Source organism: Peromyscus eremicus, chromosome 1, assembly GCF_949786415.1.
Source record: "Peromyscus eremicus chromosome 1, PerEre_H2_v1, whole genome shotgun sequence".
Lineage (NCBI taxonomy): Eukaryota > Metazoa > Chordata > Mammalia > Rodentia > Cricetidae > Peromyscus > Peromyscus eremicus.
This window is the reverse complement of record NC_081416.1, coordinates 45,129,114-45,149,464: the sequence shown is the minus strand read 5'-3', so window position 1 is coordinate 45,149,464 and position 20,351 is coordinate 45,129,114. Positions and strand designations below refer to the sequence as shown.

Here is a 20,351-nt window from a genome sequence, read left to right as displayed (position 1 = left end):
TACTATGTCCAGCAAAAGTCTCCACCCTTCAGCTAATCCTCTCTGGAAATTCCCTCACATATACACTCAAAAGTTTATGTTCTATTTCCTTGGTGCCTCTCTATCCCAGCAAGATGACAGTCAAGAGTTAGTAGCAAACTTTACTAGAGAATCATCCACTTCAAAAGAGAGTTAACAAAAACGTATATTCATTTTTTATCAGAGACAAAGGATAAATATGGACATGCTATTTCTTTACCTGAACTATTTACAAAGATGAAGACAATGACACAAGAAAAAAATAAGTAAATAATTAATAGAGGCAAATGCAACAAAAACTAATACAGAAGAAAATGAAGGGGAAAAAAGAAAATAACCAAAGAGATAAGAGCTATCAGTCCAGTCCAAAATAAGTTCATTTTAGTTTTCTAAAAAATAAAAAAATATATTAAATGTTAAAAATTAATTTAAGAATACTAGTAGCTTTCCACCTTCAAAAATATTTTCATAATTGTTTCTAAAAGAAGGACTCATTCTGTAGTCTTTACTGGCTTGGAATTTGGATGTAAACACTAGGCTGTGATCTAACTTACAAAGATCAGCCTGAATACTGAATATTTTTATTCTAAATAACAAATGACTCTACTAGTATAGCAAAGGAAAAACAAGCTTCAAATTATAAGGGTAAAATGCGGGAGACTTACGCTTTCCAAAATACATTTTTATAATATTTGAATTTTATACAGCAGACATTTACTGTTTTAGTACTTTTTGTTGAGCAATAAGACTTAGGAAAAATATCTTGAAGATAAAAAAAATCTAAATCTGACTGGCTACTGGATTTAAATACAATGAATTCACATTTATTTGTAAGTATCTGTCTATCTGTCTCTACATAATAAGAGGAATGGACTGAAAAAGAGGCTTTACTTAATACTTTGTTTTGGGCTTCTACTGCATATGCTACTACATGAGCTGGAACAGAATTCAGGAATTTGAACCATGAATGGAATCTGAGATTGTAGGAAAGAGTAGAAGAATAAGCACAAATAAATAATAAGTAAACATGAAAATGTATTAGCAAATTCAAACCAAAAAATACCTTATAAATACATAACGACACCTTTTATTCTCCTTGAGAATAGAAGATAGAACTTTTATTTCTCAGCCTAATCTACCAAACTCTGGAATACATTGTAAAAGAATGAAAACAGGAAGCCTACTACTTAAAAAGAGATCTAAATAACTAAATGAAAATTTTTCAATTAACTTAAATGTGATTATTAAATATAAGCTCTGTTCAAAAAAATAATTATTGTTCTATCTACCTGGCAAAAGCACCAGATTAGTTTCTACTACACTATATCCAGTCTAGAAATACATTTAAAGTACAATTTTAATATTTTATTTAATCCACAAATTACTTTACCTGTTGCTGTTTTATCTCGAAATTCTTCAAGTTTTGTCAAAGTTGCTGAAGTAAGTTGTTCTAGGTGGACATCTTTTGGAGGTCTGAAGAACTCCACTATACTATTGACTGTCCTCTGTTAAAATAAGCACCACTGACATAAAACACAAACTCAAAGCAAATGAAAATACACTTAAACTTAGTAATACAGAAAATGCTTACTGCATCATAAATTATCTCTAAAGGTTCAGCCTCTATGATGCACCTCTGAGCAACAGTTTCATCTAAAGGATTTGTTTCAAATGTAATCTGGAAGAGTGACATATCATCCAATGAAGACAGCAGGTAGGGTTTTTTTGAATTATCTGGTAAACCAGTAATATGAAATGAATCAATCTTGGTTTCAAATCTGTATAAAAGAAAAGAGGAGGAGTTAGGAATCAATATAATTTTAAATAATTTGTCAGACTGGAAAATTATAAAACATAGTAAAGACATTTTTCTTTGCATTTCCTATAACTCAGATCATTTAAGAGAAAAATATATAATTCCTATGAATTTTAACGGATTACTTCACTAAGAGCCATATTCATGCTAAATTTTCTATTAAAATGCTATGATAGCTGGTATTTGGTATCTGCACTTGAAGAGGGGCATATAACCTAAATTTAAAGAGGTAACATTATAAAATACTTATAGGAATATATAAGATATTCATTGTACCCTTGGTTAAGCAAAACTTTTTGGATATACTAAAATGCATACGTAACAAACTAAGTCCAAGTAAATCAAAGTAGGACAAAATTAAAAAAAAATTGCTACAAGAGATATAATAAAAAGAAACTGTACCAAATAGAAAAAAAATGAGATTATTTTACCTGTGAGGGTAAGGGTGTAGTTGAGTGGTTACAAAACTTGCCTAGAATATGAAGTAGCCTGGGTTCAATCCTTAGCACCCCCAAACCCATACATACATGTATACCTACCTATAAACATATATACATACATATACACATATACATACATACATATATAGAATCTTGGGGAAAGGCTATAGTTTAGGTGTAAATACTTGCCGAGCATAAACATAAGCCCTGAATTTGATCCCCACCAGAGAGAGAAAGATAAAAAAAGATATGTATCAAGAATGCATAAAGAACTGTTAAGAACTCCAATCAAGACATATCAAATAAAAAGGGAGAGAAAGCTTAAAGGTCATTTCTCCAAACAAGGTATGAACATGAACATAAAATGGACAAATACAGAAAAAATTCTAATGTTGGGGGATGTCTTTCTGTATGCTGTGAATATATGTTGTTTCCATTGGTTAATAAATAAGCTGCTTTGGCCTATGGCAAGGCAGCCTAGAAGCAGGCGGGAAATCCAAGGAGACAGAGACACAGAAAGAGAAAGGTGGAGTCTGAAGAGACATCAGTCACTACTGAAGGAGAAGCAAGATGCCAGCAGACCAGTAACACCACGGCAATGTGGCAAAACACAGATTAAAAATGGGTTCATTTAAGATGAAAGAGCTAGCTAGCAAGAAGCCTGCCATAGGCCATACAGTTTGTAAATAATATTAAGCCTCTGAATGATTATAAGTGGCTGCAGGACCACAGGGCCAGGTGGGACTAAAGAAACTTAGCACTACAGTCTAAAATCATTAGTCATCAATAAACAGAAATTAGCCCCACGCTGAGATACCACTTTTTATTAAGATAGCATAATCAGAAGAACAGATAATAGCTAGTATCGTGGAGATATGGAGAAGTTGAAAATTTCATTCACTGGTAGTAGGAATGTAAAATGTGCCTGCTTTGAGAAATTGTCTGGTAGTTCCTACTGAAGTTAAACATTAACAGTTACCACATAAGTCAATAAATCTGCTCCTAGGTACATAACCCCTAAATTTAAAACACATATACAAATAAAACTTTGCCCATGTTCATATCAAGTATTCATTGTAGTCCGATGATAGAAGCACTCAGTTATCTGTCAGTTAAAGAACTGTTACATAAAATATGGTTCAGCCAAATAATAGAATATAGGCAATAAAAAATAATTACAAGTTCATTCTATGTAAATGAACCCTAAAGATATCATGCTAAGTGAAAAAAGGAAAACAAACAAACTGGTCAGTGAGCTCCTAGGATCCACCTGCTGTCTCCACTGGAGTTACAGGGACATGCATTCATACCTTTTTTTTTTGTGGGTTCTGGGGATTAGAACTTACGTCCTTGTGTATACATATCAAAAGCTCTTATCTACTGAGCCATCTCCCTAACCCCAGAATAAAGAAAAAGAAAAAAAAGAAAAGAAGTTAGTTGTCAGAGACAAGGAAAGAAAGCACTCGGAAGGGACTGCCACTAAAATATATACAGTTTCTTCATGGTATATTGTAATGTCTGAAGTTATATTCAGGTGGTGGCTACATAACCTTGAACATTATCAATGTAAAAATGTATATGTAATATAGTTGCAAAAACCCAATAAATTATATACTAAATAGGTAAGTTACAGGTATATGAACTGGTTCTCAATAAAACTATCAAACTATACCACGCATGGTGGTGCACACCTGTAATCTAGGAATTGAGGGGCTTGAAGCAGGAAGATTCAGAATTCAAAGACACTCTATCTCAAAAAACAGAGAGGGTTAAGGAAGGAAGAAGACAGGAGGAGAAAGAGTGGCAAGAAAGAGGGGATGTTTTGAAGAAAAAAAAAAAGGTGGACCCAGATTAAAAGCCGTATTTTGAAAGTGTTAAGTCCTAAGTGAATGTATGTTGAAGATCCAGCTATTCCAAGGACGTTAGCGTCAATCCGTGGGAAAACGGCAAAGCCCATTGCTCCTCCACCTTGGGCGGGGGTGGCTACAGCTCCGAAGAGTGGCAAAGCTCTCTCTGCTCCATGTTCTGATTTTCTTTCTTCCTTTGGGTTTGCAGCCTGTAGACTACTCTCCTACAAAAACTGCTACTGCTAAGGTTAGGTAAACCTGCCTCCTTATTCCACTGTATATGGTAACTCTGCTCTTTTGTTTAACTGCATGCAACACCCACCTCTCTGTTCAAACTGTATATAATATATGCACCAAGTTTCTGGGGTGCTGCAGTTTCTCCACCAAAGAGCCCTGTCCTCCCAATCCCAGCTTGTCTGTCTGTGTTTGTCTTTTCTTCATTCCCTCACCACCCCAGTCACGTCTGTCCCTGGAGCTATGCTGGAAATGGCAACATTTGTTGTTTCTTTCTGTATGGTCAAATACTACTTTTTAATTTTTCTTTGGTGTTCTTCTATGTTTTATTAACATGTTACTTTTTACTGAATATAATACATTAATAACTCCAAAAAATTTAAAAAATTCCATAGTACAGGAGAAAGTCTAAGTCCCTAAACATGCAGAAGAGTGCATTAAATCACAGCACCAAGGGCTGTAAAGTCTGCAACCTCAACTCCAACCTTAAAAGGGAAACTTTTTAAGACAAAAGCTGAAAGTTGTATACCTTGTTTTTTTGAGACAAGGTCTCTCATTGGCACTGAGGGCTCACCAATTCAACAGGGCTGGATGGGCAGTGAGTTTCAGGTATCCTCCATCTCGACTTCCGCAGCACTTGGATTACAGACTGCTGCTACCACACCTGGCTTTCTACAAGGGTTTTGGGAATCAAACTCATGCCCTCATGCTTGTGCAGCAGACTTACAAACTAAGCTGTTTCCCCAGCACCACCTACTATGTTTGGTATTGTTTTTGCTTTGTGTGATTTTAAAAATATTGACCAGTTTGAGAACTCTATTACTGGCATAGTGAGGTCTTATCCTACACAAAATGTTTCAAAGTTAACCTATAATTAAAATATTCATGTTGTTAAAATGACCCTTCAAAAATCTAAGTGTCCTCACAAAATAAGGCAAATTTTTCTTTGTTTAAACACCAGAACCATATTCATTAGGCCAGGATGTTCGTGGTACAACATAGGTGTGAAAACCTTGATAAGCTGAACAAAGACATGGATGAAGCCTCACCTCTAGCCTATGAGTCTTTGGCTACATTCTTGTCAGTTCACATTCTAGTCACTAAAAGAGCACATGACATAATTGTGCCATTTAAAGTCACCACTGTGCCACCTGTCAACTGATCCAAGCTAGAAAATCTGTACTCCTAAGCTTCACAAAGTGGTCCTCTTCCCCTGCCCTCATGAAATAGCCTGATAAAGAAGAGAGAGTGAGAGAGAGATAAGCTTAGAAGCAGATTCCAGATTTGGGGGGGATTTTTGAGTATTTGTGTGTAGATGATGTGGTCTCTTGGGGATTGGACCCAGATCTAAGCATGAATTTATTTATACTTTATATATTCCTCACATATATAGTCTAAAGGTATACAATATTTTTAGTGTGCCTGTGTTTTTACTGCAATCCATCACATCAAGTCAGGTATGGAATTTTCCTGTCAATAGTCAAAGCATTTGAAACTCTGTGTTTTAGATTCAGATTAGTGCTATTTAACCTGTGAAAGAAAATAAATTTATACTTACTTTATGGCTTGTGCTCCTGGTCTTTGCACAATCAAAGTACTAAGGCCTTCTACTACAATGTCTACCAGCTCTGGCTTTCGAAGATTTTCTCTCAGAATAATAGACATACTTTTCAAGTGAACAAAAAGCTTCGAGGCTTCAAACTAGAGAAGATCCATAATAAAATAGAGGTGAGGATGGGGGGTACAAATAAACAAAACAATCTTATTCACATAATTCCTTTATTCTCAAATCCAGAGATACTTTTAAAACAATCCTTCATTTACCAAAGAATCACTACAATAACCTTAAAAATTAAAAAAATATTTTTATTCATATTTTTTGAATTAAGGTAATACTCTATTTATAGACACCCAAGAAAGACCACAGAAAAAAATCAGTAACATAAAATTTCTGAAAGAATTACAGCAGGCACATCTAACATTAAAAGACATAAAGCAAGAAAATATCTTACTGTTTTTGGCAAGGTTGGATCAACTGCTGTTTCACTATAACCAATTGCTTCATAAAGTAAAACCTTTTCTTCAGGTGTCAACATTTCTTCAAGAACTATAAATCATAAATAAGTGTTTTATGGTCTTATTACTAACAATATAAAACAAATATAATTTACCTGGCTTTATAGAAAAACCAAAATGGATTTTGTTTTATTTAGTGTGTATGTGTGTATGTGCATGCACATAACAGTGTGTGTGGAGATCAGAGGATAATTTTAAGAAGTTGATTCTCTGCTACTACATGGGACCCAAGGATCAAATTCAGACCACCAAATTTGGAAACAAAACCCACTCGGACATCTTGCCAGCCCACAAATTTTATTATTACTTGTAAAAGATAATACAATAACAACTATTAGATTCATGTTGGCAATTTTAGAAATGATTCTTAAATAAAGTAAGTTATTAACTGAAATTTTAGCAATATAATTTTTTCAGTCTCTGTATTAAGCAAGAACTTACTGGCACTATGTTAATCATTACAAAGTAGTAGATAAACTATCCTAATTTTCTCTCAATTTACAGATGGATAAAACAGATTTAGCACACCTAACGTAGCCACACTACCAAAAAGTAGTAAGTCCAAGATGTATCATATGTCAAGTCCCTAGCCCTCCAAAGCTGTGATCTTCGTTATTTGGGTAAAAATCAAAAGTCTTGACTGGTTACAACAGCATGTTGTCTGTAATCCCAACTAGTCATGGTCTGAGTCAGAAAGACAGGGAGATTAAACTGAGCTATGGCAACACAGAGCGACCTCACAGCAAAACAAACAAAAGCCTGTTTACTTAAAATGGTTAAGGGTTGAGAGAGCAACTCAGTGGCACAGTGCATGCCTGAGGATAAGCAAGGCTCTTGGCTTACTCCATAGCACCTACACACATACACATCCCAAAAAGAGAAGAAGGAAAAAAAATCTTTCCAAGAAGCAACTTCAAGAAAAATTTCCAGCGGCTTAAAGCATTCTGTGATTTATATTTACCTATTACCACACCACATGTGCTGCACTGAGTGCTCCCAATATAAAGCTTTTCTGCAGCATCATTATTTGAACTATTTATAAACATATATTTGAAAATAACAATCATTTTATAATTTTGATAATAAATTAAACAATTTATCACTATGAATACATACTTACTGATGGGGGAATGTCTTTCTGTATGCTGCGAATATGTGTTTCTCTAATTGGTTGATAAATAGAGCCATTTGGCCTATGGCAAGGCAGCTTAGAGGCAGGCAGGAAATTCAAAAGGAGAGACAGGAAGAAGGAGGGTTGTGGGTCACGGAGATGGGACAAGCCAGCAAGCCACCCAAGGAGCAACTTGTAATGGGACGCAGGTAAAGCCATGAAACATGTGGCAATACATAGATTAATAGTTATGGGCTAATTTAAGATATAAGATATAAGAGCTACATTGCATGAGTTGGCTGTTTGAAACCTGGGGCCTATGCAGGGTTGCTTGGCTCGGCCTGGGAGGAGGGGACTGGACCTACCTGGACTGAGTCTACCAGGTTGATCTCAGTCCTCGGGGGAGGCTTTGCCCTGGAGGAAGTGAGAATAGGGGGTGAGCTGGGGGGAAGAAGAGGGGGGCAGGAGGGAGGAGAACAAGGGAATCCATGGCTGATATGTAGAACTGAATTGTATTGTAAAATAAAATAAAATTAAAAAAAAAAAGAATGAAACAGATGAAAATAAAAAAAAAGATATAAGAGCTAGCAAAAAGCTTGAGTCATGGCCAACGCAGTTATAATTAATATAAGCCTCTGTGTGTTTACTTGGGGGACGTGAGTGGGAGAGATTTGTCCCGACCATCGGCAGGCTGGGATACAGGAAATCTTCTGGCTACAATTTTTTGAAAAACTTTATGATTATGCACTTGATGATTAACTATACTAATGTAAAATGAAAAGAACATACTTCCAGGTTTAACTTCTAGTGGTTGTTTAGCATTTGATTCTGACCAAGTCCACAGCCAGCTAAACCATCCTGCATTATCCTCTGGATCTTTTACTCCTTCTTTGTAAATCTTGTATCCAGCTTTCTTTACCTAAAATAAGTAAGTTTTCCAATAGATGACACATTATCCTCATTTTAGCAATCAAAAGAAATGGAAGCAGGATATTTCCAAAATGAATCTATTTTGAGTTGAATAAATGCACATACTAACACCATAACACGGTAACTCTAACATTTACCAAACAAGACTTTGGAATAACACATGATTCTACCTGTGGCTTAAAAAGATACAGAAATTGCAGGCAGTGGGTATTAGCTTTGCATCTACATATGAACTCTGGAATTTTCATAGGCTCAATTTTACTTAAAAATAATTTTGTTTTATTTAAACAAGTGTTACAAAAACTATCAAATTTTTATAACACACAAAAGGCACATTTGAACTCTTCATAAAACAGTACTTTGAACAGTATTAATAATATTGCCTGTCATATCAATACATTTGATTTATTTTTTGTTAATTTAATGATAATCTGAAATTACCTCAACTTCTGACTGTTGTCTAGCTATGGTTATATTAAAAACATCCAAGGTTTTCTCCAACTCCTGAAAATATAAACAAAAAAGTGTTAACTGTATAGTAATTTTACATATTCAACTTTAGAATATAAGCTACTACACTACGGAAATATGTTGGGAAACAAAAAAACAGACCACCATCAATGTGTTATCTCTTAAATTCTAGGATGTAATGTTTCCTTACATAAACACACACACACACACACACACACACACACACACACACACACACACACACATACATACATACAGAAGCCTGGGAAATAGAACAAAGTAACTTGTAAACAGAGTAATCATCCCTATCATGAATATAGTTATAATCTCTATAAATATAGTTAGAGATACATTCAAAAAGATACATACATGCATTCTTTAAAATGTCTTCATCTGGGTTTTAATTACAAACAAAAGTAAACCTATCAGAACCATTTTTAATTATTAATGTAAACCTTCATCTTATATGTACAGTTTATATCATTATTAAGATATTTTTTTTTTTTTTTTGGTTTTTCGAGACAGGGTTTCTCTGTGTAGCTTTGCGCCTTTCCTGGAACTCACTTGGTAGCCCAGGCTGGCCTTGAACTCACAGAGATCCGCCTGGCTCTGCCTCCCGAGTGCTGGGATTAAAGGCGTGCGCCACCACCGCCCGGCTCATTATTAAGATATTTCAACAAGTAGGCTTACACGTACTTGAAATCTGTTAAAAACTACTCTAACTTTTCTGCTTTTTCAAACTGTACAGTCATGGACACAAACTGAGAGGAGCTATACTTCTATCACATCTGTGCCTTCCCAGGATTACTTTCAAGTTTTAGGTTCAAACTTTTACCTCCAAACAACTATGACTTACTATTAGTCTACAAAACAGCACAACTCAGAATTGTGCTATCCAAAATTGTGCTATACTTAGAGGAATCTGGTTAAGACCATAACTAAATAAGGAAATATGAAAGCACCCAAAAGGCCTCTAGACCCAAAAATTCCTCATTACTCCTTGTCTTCAGGAAGTCTTATACCTTAAAACTGAAAGAAAAATGTAAAAATACAATCTTCAAAATTTTCCACTAGAAATCCATCTAGACTCCGAATGGCTACACCACTTCCAAGAAGCTAGTTAGCCCTCATCTATCCAAACTATACTTTATTTGTTTGTGAAAAAAGTTCCTTTTAGACTATGCCATAAGGCTAAAAGACTAATATAAAAGTATTATAGCTCAAGGCAGATAATTAAACATGTTGCTGATAAAGACTATAGGTACTACTAACTTAAGATACAAATTATCTGTACTGGCAGAAAATCAGGAAAGTTCACGTAAGGGTGACGAACTAAGGTGGAAGTACAGAGAGAAAACAGGACAGGTGACTGAGCACGGACATACAGGCACATATATAAGAAAGAGCTTACAAGAACAGAGAAACTCCACTAATGCACAGTAAGATGATGACAACAGAAACATAATCTACCAGATATCAACAGAAAAGTTTAAAAGTGATACAGCAATCACTTTTGAGACTTACAAAAGATATAACATGAAACTTCACATTACAGTGTATATGAACCCAAATCCTTTTGAACTGAAAAACATCTAACTTCAAAAGCTCACTGGGGAATGCCACCAGGACCTTTATTACACAGCTAAAGAGTAAAAGCACAAAAATATCCAAATAAAAGAAACAGAATATGATCAGTAAAAAGCAGACTAAGTAATTAAAAAGCAGTTACAAAAAACAGGGAAGAAGGGCCATCGAGGTGGCTCAGCAGGTGAGGGTGTTTGCCACCAAGCCTGACTACCTGAACTCACATAATAGGAAAGAAAATGGGACTCCAAGTTATCCTCTGATCTCCCTTCACGCACCACAGTGAGCATGCACACACAAACACAAATATTTAAAAAAAAAAAAAAAAACACTAAGGAGAAGTTATGCACAGCAAAGTATTCAATGATTGTTTTAAAATGCTAACCTCCAAAGACATGAGAATTTCAGGAGATGGCTTCTTACTTGTTAACTTTTTCTTATACAGTTCTCTATATTGTTTCATTTTCTGTCTATGGTCTCTAATATGCTTCCATGACCACATCCGTAAACGGGGACAAACATTTACTTCAAGAATACCGTGTATAGCATAAGCCCACCTATTTAAAAAAAAAAAAAAAAAAAGACCCCATACTTACACCCAAATCAACAATACCAAAACAACTGGATTTGTTTTCTCTAACATGGGTAACTACAATAAGGAGACTATGGAAACAGTATTCTATCAGAACACTCTACTTACAGCAATATTTCATTAATTATTACTATATCTCCCAACATAAAAAGAAACAAAATATTCAATTTTGTTAAAAAATTTAGCATTAAGGCATAATTGGAAAACTAGTCAATAATTATAGAAACAGTTACCTTAAAAAGCCCTACAAGTTCTAGAAACTGAACTACAACTTAAAAAACAACAAAATTTTTAAATTTAAAAATGGGGTAACATGGATAAGCCTCCCCAAACCATCTCAGTTACTAAAATTCAAGCTGAGTTAATACAGTCTAATGAGTCAAATAGGGAAGTCTGGGGGTGAAAAAAAGACAGGGTTAGGGATGAGGGGGTGGGACACTGCGAGAAAACAAATCAAGGTAAGTTTTAATTACTTTAAAAATAATGATCCTTCTACAATACATGAAAACTCCAGTATTTCAAGATTTCTAGTTGTAAATTACAGTTTGAAGAATTTCTTGAGTCAATTCGCTAAAACATAAAGGGAGTAACAAATTCCTAGCTCCAAATCAGTTTGCACCAAATCTTAGAATAGCTTTAAAAAACATGGTATATTTTGGTTTTGTGATGCAGTCTTAAGTACTGGAAATAGTAAAATTAGTTAACACTGTAGAAAACTTTCAAAACAACCAAAGCATTTACCATTCTTTGGCATGGTAGTGAAGAGGCACATCGGGCTTGAATTTTCTGTATGGCAGGTTTTGTGTCATCATGTCAACTGACTCGAGAAGCTCCATGAGACTGAAATACTAGAGAAACACAGGTAAAGCTTTTCAGTGTTTCTGGGTTCCTGTTCACTATTGAAGGCAAAACTTAAATTATTGAGTTTTTAAGGGAATGCTTATGTAACTATGAATTTCAGAAAATACAACTTTGCTTTTATCAAACAATAACTCACAATCTAAATGTCATCAAAGAAAATCACCTGTGGCTTATTAAACTCAATCGCTATGGTATGTAACTCAACCTCCAGGTTTATTTTGGGGTCAGAAAAGTCAAAATCTGATCGCCGGTTCATCTGAAGTTTGGCATTAGCAGATATAGGTTGAAAAACTGGAAAATAATACAAATTAAAAAAAATTAGAGTTCTACTTCAAACATATCCAAGCACTAAAAAGATCAATTAGAAATACTTCTTTGCACCTCTTTCACAGGCTCTCCACAGTCCCAAACACCCACACTGCTCAGAGTGTTTAGACAAACTCTTCAGAAATTAGTAAAGAAGAATTAATTTTAATTCTAGATTTAATTTAATTTTATAAGAATATCAGAAATGTTAAGACTATATCATTGATTCAACTGTATGATAATTTCTCTGTAAATGTTCTCCTTTCAATTTGCATAAATAGGTGGGAAAAAATGAATTCGTCCAGAATTATCTGCTTGGATCAAATGATAGAGCAAAAGTAATAAATGTGCAGAGGGAGAGCAGTGACAGTATAATCTATACAAGGATCAACTACTGAATTATAATCTAAGTTGTATATAAAGGTAATATATGCTTGTATTAACCACCTCAAGAACATCTTTTATACATATATTAAACATAAATATTGTTAGAAAACAAATCAATACTTGAACATTATGGACCTTAAAAAAAAAAAAATTACTGATCTGCCACCTCCCCTTCACCTTCGACTTGTCTCTTCAGTTCCAATTTTACACTGCTAAAACTAAAGTTTTTATTTATTTCTTCCTTTTTTTTTGTTGTTTTGTTTTGTTTTTGTTTTTCGAGGCAGGGTTTCTCTGTGTAGCTTTGCGCTTTTCCTGGAACTCACTTGGTAGCCCAGGCTGGCCTCGAACTCACAGAGATCCTCCTGGCTCTGCCTCCTGAGTGCTGGGATTAAAGGCGTGCGCCACCACCGCCCGGCCTTCCTTGTTTTTAATAGATATAAACATAGAAGTTATACATATTAATGGGATCCATGTGCTGTTCTCACATATGTATACATTGCAATTATACATTGGTATAATTTAAAATTTTAATGTATTTTTCCTTACTTAAAAAAAGAACTATTTGGGATGGGGGTTAGGGGGTTTGGAATGCTCAGCAAGGCTGAGAGAGAACATCAGATCCTTTAGAGACGAAGTTACAGGCATTTGTAAGCCGCCCCACCCACATGGGTGCTAGAATCCAAACTCTAGTCCTCATGGCTAAAGAGCAAGCATTCTTAACCAGGCTAAGCCATTTCTCTAGCCCCACTTTTCAGCTTTCTAAAATACACATGTTGTATTATTACCTATAATCAGTCTACTGTGGAAAAGCACTCCAGAACCTTTTGCTTCAACTAAATGTAACTTCATACCCAATGATGATCCTTTCTTCATTTCTTCTCCAATTCTACTCTCTTATCAATTATTTTAACCATTCCCTCAACAAGTTTGCCCTTCATACTATATCAGTACTTGCTCAGTAAAACCCAACTCCACACCTGGACCTAACAGCACATGTGGCTAGAAAAGAAAAGATCACAAAACAATCATATTCACTATTCTCACTTTAATACTGTAAATATTAAGTGAATTCTTTTTTTTTTTGTTTTTGTTTTTTGAGACAGGGTTTCTCTGTGTAGCTTTGCGCCTTTCCTGGAACTCGCTTTGGAGACCAGGCTGGCCTCGAACTCACAGAGATCCGCCTGGCTCTGCCTCCTGAGTGCTGGGATTAAAGGCGTGCGCCACCACCGCCTGGCTTTAAGTGAATTCTTAATGCTACGGGGGAAGGGGGGAATCACACAGCACTCCCTGTGCCTATGTTTACCCTGCTAAAGACCCATCTTCAATTTTTAAATTTTGTTTTATGGTTGACTTATTTGTTTCTATTGGCAAGGACCAAATAAATCATAGCACAGCCTGTTCTTGATGGCCAGTTAGCCAAGAATGAATTTTCCACTTTTAAAGGGTTGTTTCAAAGAAACATAGGGGATATGTGTCAGATTATCTATGGCCTTCAAAATGTAAAATATATGACAACACGGCCCTTTAGTGTCTCTAACCTACTCTAGGCCCAATGGTTTTCAAACCTGAGAATTCATCAGAATCACCTGTAGAACTTATTATACTCTCTAGTGCCAAGCCTCACACGAGAGTCAGATGCAAAAGGCCCTTGAGAGGCCTAGAAATGTGCATTTCAAACAACCTTCCAAGTGATAATGCTGCTAGTTTGAACCACACTTCAAAACAATGCTGGATTTAGTCCACACTTCTACACCACTATTTCATAGTTTCTTCAAATGCCTTCAGTACCTAAGATGTTTTAAAAATGCCATGTATACATAATCTGAAGAAAACTCCATTAACTCCTATTAACATCTCTATTGATCAGTCAATACCAAGACTCTTCTCTTACAACAAACTGTCTTAAAGATGAACTGATTATGTCCTGTCCCTAAAAAAAAAAAACAAAAAAAAAAAACTCTACATTTATGTAACATATGCCAAACCCTTCTCTCACATCAATCCAGAAATCCTCCCAAATATCTTGAATTACTAATTTTTCATGTTCTCCTTGATCATTCCTAGCTCAGCATATAAACAAGTATTATTTCTCCCATTAACTAGAAGGAAAGGAAAGAAGAAGATGTAGAATGCAAAGAGGAATGACCCAGACCAGTCCTCCTTGCCTCCCTACAAGTATGCAGCTATCAACTTATGAACATCAAATTCACTTTTCAATGCTTCCTTTAAAAAGGAAAACAAAACAAACATAGTTTTAGGGCACTAGCATTTTAGTATTTTTTTCCCTTTACCAGTAGATCTAATGCTATGTTAAGAGAATCAACCGGAGGAGTTACACTGTCAAGAACCCCAGTGTACTCAATTAACAGGCTTCTACAGAGGCAAAGTTCACTAACACCTAGCCCTGATATAAGATGGCTTCTCTGGCTTCTGGTTCCTACTGCACAAAGGACTTCTTCAGCATCAGCCTTTTGTACGGCACAGCAGCCAAGGCAGTCCTGTCCTACATTGAGCATAGACAGGAAAATGCATCTTCATGAGTCTCATCAGTTAGAGTTGGATTTCTAACAAGTTTTGCTAACACAATAGTACAGAGACATTCTGAACCTCAACAATGTTCATGTCATTTTCAATATGGTCTGGGTTTTAGTCCCGGCCAGGCAGAGGGTCTTCTTTAGAAACTTATCCTTAGCTCAAACATAGGGTTCATTCCTTTCATACTATTCCTACATCTGCATTCTTTCTACTTTTCATCAGCCAATCCTGTTATTCCAATCCCCTTTTACAGTTATTATATTCTTTCTTCAGTACTCTAATACACAGAAAATACAAGTCAAATCTAAATATATTTGAGAATCATAAGCATGTTAGTTATCTGAACTCATATTTTCTCTGAGAAAGAATTAAGAATAAAAACAACTTCAAAATAATGAAAATAAGATTTTGGCACAAAGGACTGGGCATGTAGCTTAGTAACAAAGTGACTGCCTGGGATCAATCCCCAGCACTGTAAACGAAAAACAAAGACAATGACAAAACCGCCAGAGCTGGCAGAAGTGCCAGTTGGGGAAATTGTGAAAACGTTACAGAGCACACATAGCACATAGGAGTACATAAAGGGTATGTATTTCATGGATGCCAGGAAAACTCTGAAGGATATTCTATGCCTTAAATGTCAGGAAGCCAAATTCAAAAACTTAATTAAGCATCAACAATTGACATTTATTGAGTATTCTCAAGGCTAAAAATGTTTTTTAAAATCATTCCTTTCTTCTGTATTTTAGTAATTACCTTGTCATTATAAAATTAATATGTAGGCCAGACACATAGGTGCATGCCTTTGATCCCAGCACTTGGGAGGAAGAGGCAGCAAGAGCTATCATCTGTGCACTTGACACCAGCCTGAACTACACAATGAGTTCCAGGACAGCCAGGACTACATAGTGGGGGCTGGGTATTGGGAGTAATATATGCTCACTTAAAATAACTGAATAGTAAAAGAACAAAATTTTAAGTGAGATATGGTAGTTCCTGCCTTTAATCTCAGCATTTGGGTAAGGCAGGAAGATTGACATAAGTTTGAGGCAAACCTGGGCTACTGAATGAGACCATCTCAGGAAAAAAAAATTATTTGGATACTTTATAAACAGAAAGATCATACCACTATGGCTATACCACCTAGCTATAGTAAACTGCACTTGTGATTCTGAAGTGTTTTGGTAAATATCACTATAATTGATACTGAATAATCCTTAATTTTTAATACAATTCATTAACATTCTCTTTTGTCAGACATTTTTCCTGTAGTTTTGAAATGTAACCAAAAATTCCAACAATAAAATATGTTGAAAAGATAAGTATATTTTAAATTTATATATATATATAAATACACACACACCTAACTAGGAGAAAATTTAATATAAAATAATCTAGTATATCAACAATGTTAACATAATAGTTTGTACTAATTTTGCTAATTATATTTTTATTTTATCTAATAACTTACCAAAATCATAACCTTCTGGAACAATATTTTCATTGACAATACCATTTTTCAAGGCTTCCTATTAAAAGATAAATTGTTTTATTTATATTTATGCAAATATACTTTCATCCTACAAATTTATATTATCTACAAGAGTATTTAAGAGCAATTAAAAAATAAATGATTCACTCCTCATCAGGATAAAATTTTAAAATGACTAAGCAATGTATCATTAACTATTATGAAAAAACTGTTCCAGTTAATTCTGTTTCTAAAAATCCTACTGGACTTTGTTTAGAAGTAATACTGATTCTAAGGAAGGATTATTGACTGGGAATTAAATATTATATAAAATATGATACAACAAGTATACACACAAATATTTACTTACCAATGATTCATCATAATCATTCAGATAATACATCTGAGACTTTGGATTCCAGTAAGCAAAGAGATTATCTAACCGGATTAGCTGAAATTAAATCAAGTTTATTACATGTCTGTTAATTTTTTTAATGAAATTTTAACTTTTACTATGCTCAGAAGTCTCAAGTAATTGAGTCTTACCCTAAATAAAGCAAATAGACATAATTCACATAAACACACACACACACACACACACACACACACACACACACACACCAAAAAGATCATCATTATCATCATCATCACCATCATCATCATCAGTCTTTCCAAAATGCTCTTTCATCGAATCCATGGGTTAGAATTTATTTTACCTTCCGAACTAGTTTCTCAGTTTCATCATGTAAACATGGAATCCAGTTTTGATCAGTTGTCTGATGAGGAAAGAAAAAAGGAAAAAAAAAGACCATTATATACATAATAAGTAATTCATTATCTACCATACCCTAGGACCAATTTCTCATGAAAATCCCTTTGAAAACATATCATTTAGTCAAAAATACTATTATCAAACCACTAACCCTTTGCTTTTCAAGGAACTCATTGAGCAAAAACAAGCAAAAATAAGCAAGTTCAAACAGGTAATTTTGGAGGTCCAATATACAGTAGCTAGAATACGGCAAAAAAAAAAAAAAATCAAACTCAGAGGTGTGCAAGATATGACTAATCTAAAATAGTATGCTTGTTGAAAGGACTACAAAAAGAACAACTTTATAATCACAATAGTCCATACACCATGAATAAAAATTACTCATTGCATGGTTATGTGGTTGATATATTGTGCACCCCGATAAACTTATCTGGGGGTCAGAGAACAGAACAGCCACTATATTAAACATAGAGGTTAGGCAGTGGTAGCACACAGCTTTAATCCTAGCATTCCAGAGGCAGAGATCCATGCGGATCTCTGTGAGTTCAAGGCCACACTGGAAACAGCCAGGCATGCTGACACACACCATTAATCTCAGCACTTGAGATCTCATGTTTTGGTTGGGAAAGATACACGTCTTTAATCCCAAGAAGTAATGGCAGGAAGCAGAAAGGTATATAAGGCGTGAGGATCAGGAACTAGAGGCTTTTAAGCTTTTAGGCTTTTAGCAGCAGGTCAGCTGAGATACATTTCGATGAGGACTCAGAGGCTTCCATTTAAAGGAAATAGGATCAGCTGAGAAGTTGGCGAGGCGAGGTTAGCTGTGGCTTTTTCTGTCTCTCTGATCTTTCAGATTTTACCCCAATAGCTGGCACTGGGTTTGTTTTTCATTAATAAGACTATTTAAGATTCATGTTACAAGGTTATGATTCCAGGCAGGAATATATAGTTTGGTTTGTTTGCTTGTTTTGATTTGATTTGTTGTTTTTTATAAAGGCCCAAGGCATGGCCAGAGAACAAATCAGAGGAAAAAAAGAGGAAAAACCAAATATGTTACCTAGGGTCAGATTTTAAAGGTTTCATACACAATATAAAGACAAGACTACATATTTTAAACTAAGGGTAATCAAAGTCACTGAGGACAAGACCAGGTGTATAATAAAGAATACTCATCAAGGAATGCTGCAGAAGCATTCAAACCAAAAACAAAACCAAACAAAACACTTAAAATTTTTAAAAATAAAAAATTGGAAATACAGTAATCAAATCTTTATTTGCATATGAATTTTTCTTTCCAAAAAATGTCCGGATATGTAGCCCAAAGGGACTCAGACTCATAATACTACCTCAGCTTCCAGAATGCTGGGATAACAGCTCTGTGCTACCACTCCTCACCAGATTCTTGATTTTGGAAAGATGGTTCACACTCTATGTGAAGAAATGACAGCTAATATGGCTCCCAAACTTTAGCAATGAAGTATGATCACCAAGAGTGACTTTTAAAGCATAGATTTCACACTGGAGATGTGGTTCGGTGGTAAACTGCTTACCTAATACACCAAGACCCAGCATTGCAAAAACTAATAATAATAAACATGCAAACACATATACCAGGATGGCACCCCAAGAGTTTGTAATTCTATGAGTCTGGTATGGCAGACAAGTTTCCAGGAACCTCTAAAGGTAACAATTAAAGCTACTGTCTGTAGGGTTTCAGAGAAGATTCGGTGGTTAGAAACAAGTATGACTCTTGGAAAGGACTAGGGTTCAGTTCCCAGCACCCACATGGTGACTCAATCACCTGTTACTCTAGTTCCAAAGGATCCAATACTCCCTTCTGACTCCTGTTGGCTCCTGTCATGTGCATATGGTACACATAAATACACTCAGGCACACAGAAGTGCTGTGGGATGTTCTGTATGTTAAATGTCTTGCTCTGATTAGTTAATAAATAAAACACTGATTGGCCAGTAGCCAGGCAGGAAGTATAGGCGGGACAAGGAGAGAGGAGAATTCTGGGAAGTGGAAGGCTGAGGGAGAGAGACGCTACCAGCCGCCGCCATAAAAATCGAGATGTAAGGTACCGGTAAGCTACAAGCCACGTGGCAACTTATAGACTAATAGATATGGGTTAATTTAAGATATAAGAACTAGGTAACAAGAAGCCTGCTGTAGCCATATAGTTTGTAAGCAATATAAGTCTCTGTGTGTTTACTCAGTTGGGTCTAAGTGGCTGTGGGACTGGTGGGTGAGAGAGATTTGTCCCGTGGGCCAGGCAGGACTGGAGAAAATTCTAGCTACACAGAAGTACACATAAAGTATTTTAAATAAATAAAACCACTGTTGTTATTGTAGCAATGATTTTCATATTACCAAATATAAATAGTAATTCTCTACAACTTTCAATCTGCCAGCAGCACTGACAACAGAAACCATCCACTTTTACTGAGTAATCTCTGACTTCTCCCACCCCCTCCACTCCCTTTTCTTTTTCACTTGCAGAACCATGTTTTAAAAATAAACTATATACAACTGGGCAGTGGTGGCTCACGCCTTTAATCCCAGCACTTGGGAGGCAGAGGCATGCAGATCTCTGTGAGTTCAAGACCCGCCTGGGCTACAGAGTGAGTTCCAGGAAAGGCACAAAGCTACACAGACAAACCCTTGTCTCGAAAAACCAAAAAATTAAAAATAAAAAATAAACCATACACAAAAATCAAATAGAAGATATAATACTGAACTGGAGTTAAGTTGAATTGTACTATATGTAGCTGCAAAGATAAAAGTGAAAAACACAGAAAAATGAAAAAGGTGACTTATAGAAGAATCATATAAAATATCTAAATCAACTTTAAAAAACAATCAACAGTTTCAGAGGTGAACCCCTGCTTACTCAATTC

At 35.3% G+C, this 20,351-nt stretch overlaps 1 protein-coding gene across 6 annotated transcripts in view; it reads right to left on the bottom strand.

Annotated features, from left to right (window-relative positions):
- The window catches only part of Vps13a (vacuolar protein sorting 13 homolog A), a 221,449-nt gene that overhangs the window by 164,140 nt on the left and 36,958 nt on the right, over nucleotides 1-20,351 (bottom strand). For all 6 annotated transcript variants that reach the window (XR_009378680.1, XM_059259973.1, XM_059259982.1 and 3 more), the window contains exons 8-19: nucleotides 17,396-17,455; nucleotides 17,050-17,130; nucleotides 16,680-16,737; nucleotides 12,144-12,271; nucleotides 11,861-11,967; nucleotides 10,913-11,084; nucleotides 8,914-8,976; nucleotides 8,332-8,461; nucleotides 6,368-6,462; nucleotides 5,914-6,056; nucleotides 1,610-1,796; nucleotides 1,409-1,523 (exon numbers count right to left, since the gene is read on the bottom strand). Coding sequence is in view for 5 of the 6 variants with exons in the window: in XM_059259973.1 (XP_059115956.1) it covers nucleotides 1,409-1,523; nucleotides 1,610-1,796; nucleotides 5,914-6,056; nucleotides 6,368-6,462; nucleotides 8,332-8,461; nucleotides 8,914-8,976; nucleotides 10,913-11,084; nucleotides 11,861-11,967; nucleotides 12,144-12,271; nucleotides 16,680-16,737; nucleotides 17,050-17,130; nucleotides 17,396-17,455 (1,339 nt within the window). In the remaining variant the exon portion in view is untranslated. The remainder of the gene's footprint in view (nucleotides 1-1,408; nucleotides 1,524-1,609; nucleotides 1,797-5,913; nucleotides 6,057-6,367; nucleotides 6,463-8,331; nucleotides 8,462-8,913; nucleotides 8,977-10,912; nucleotides 11,085-11,860; nucleotides 11,968-12,143; nucleotides 12,272-16,679; nucleotides 16,738-17,049; nucleotides 17,131-17,395; nucleotides 17,456-20,351) is intronic.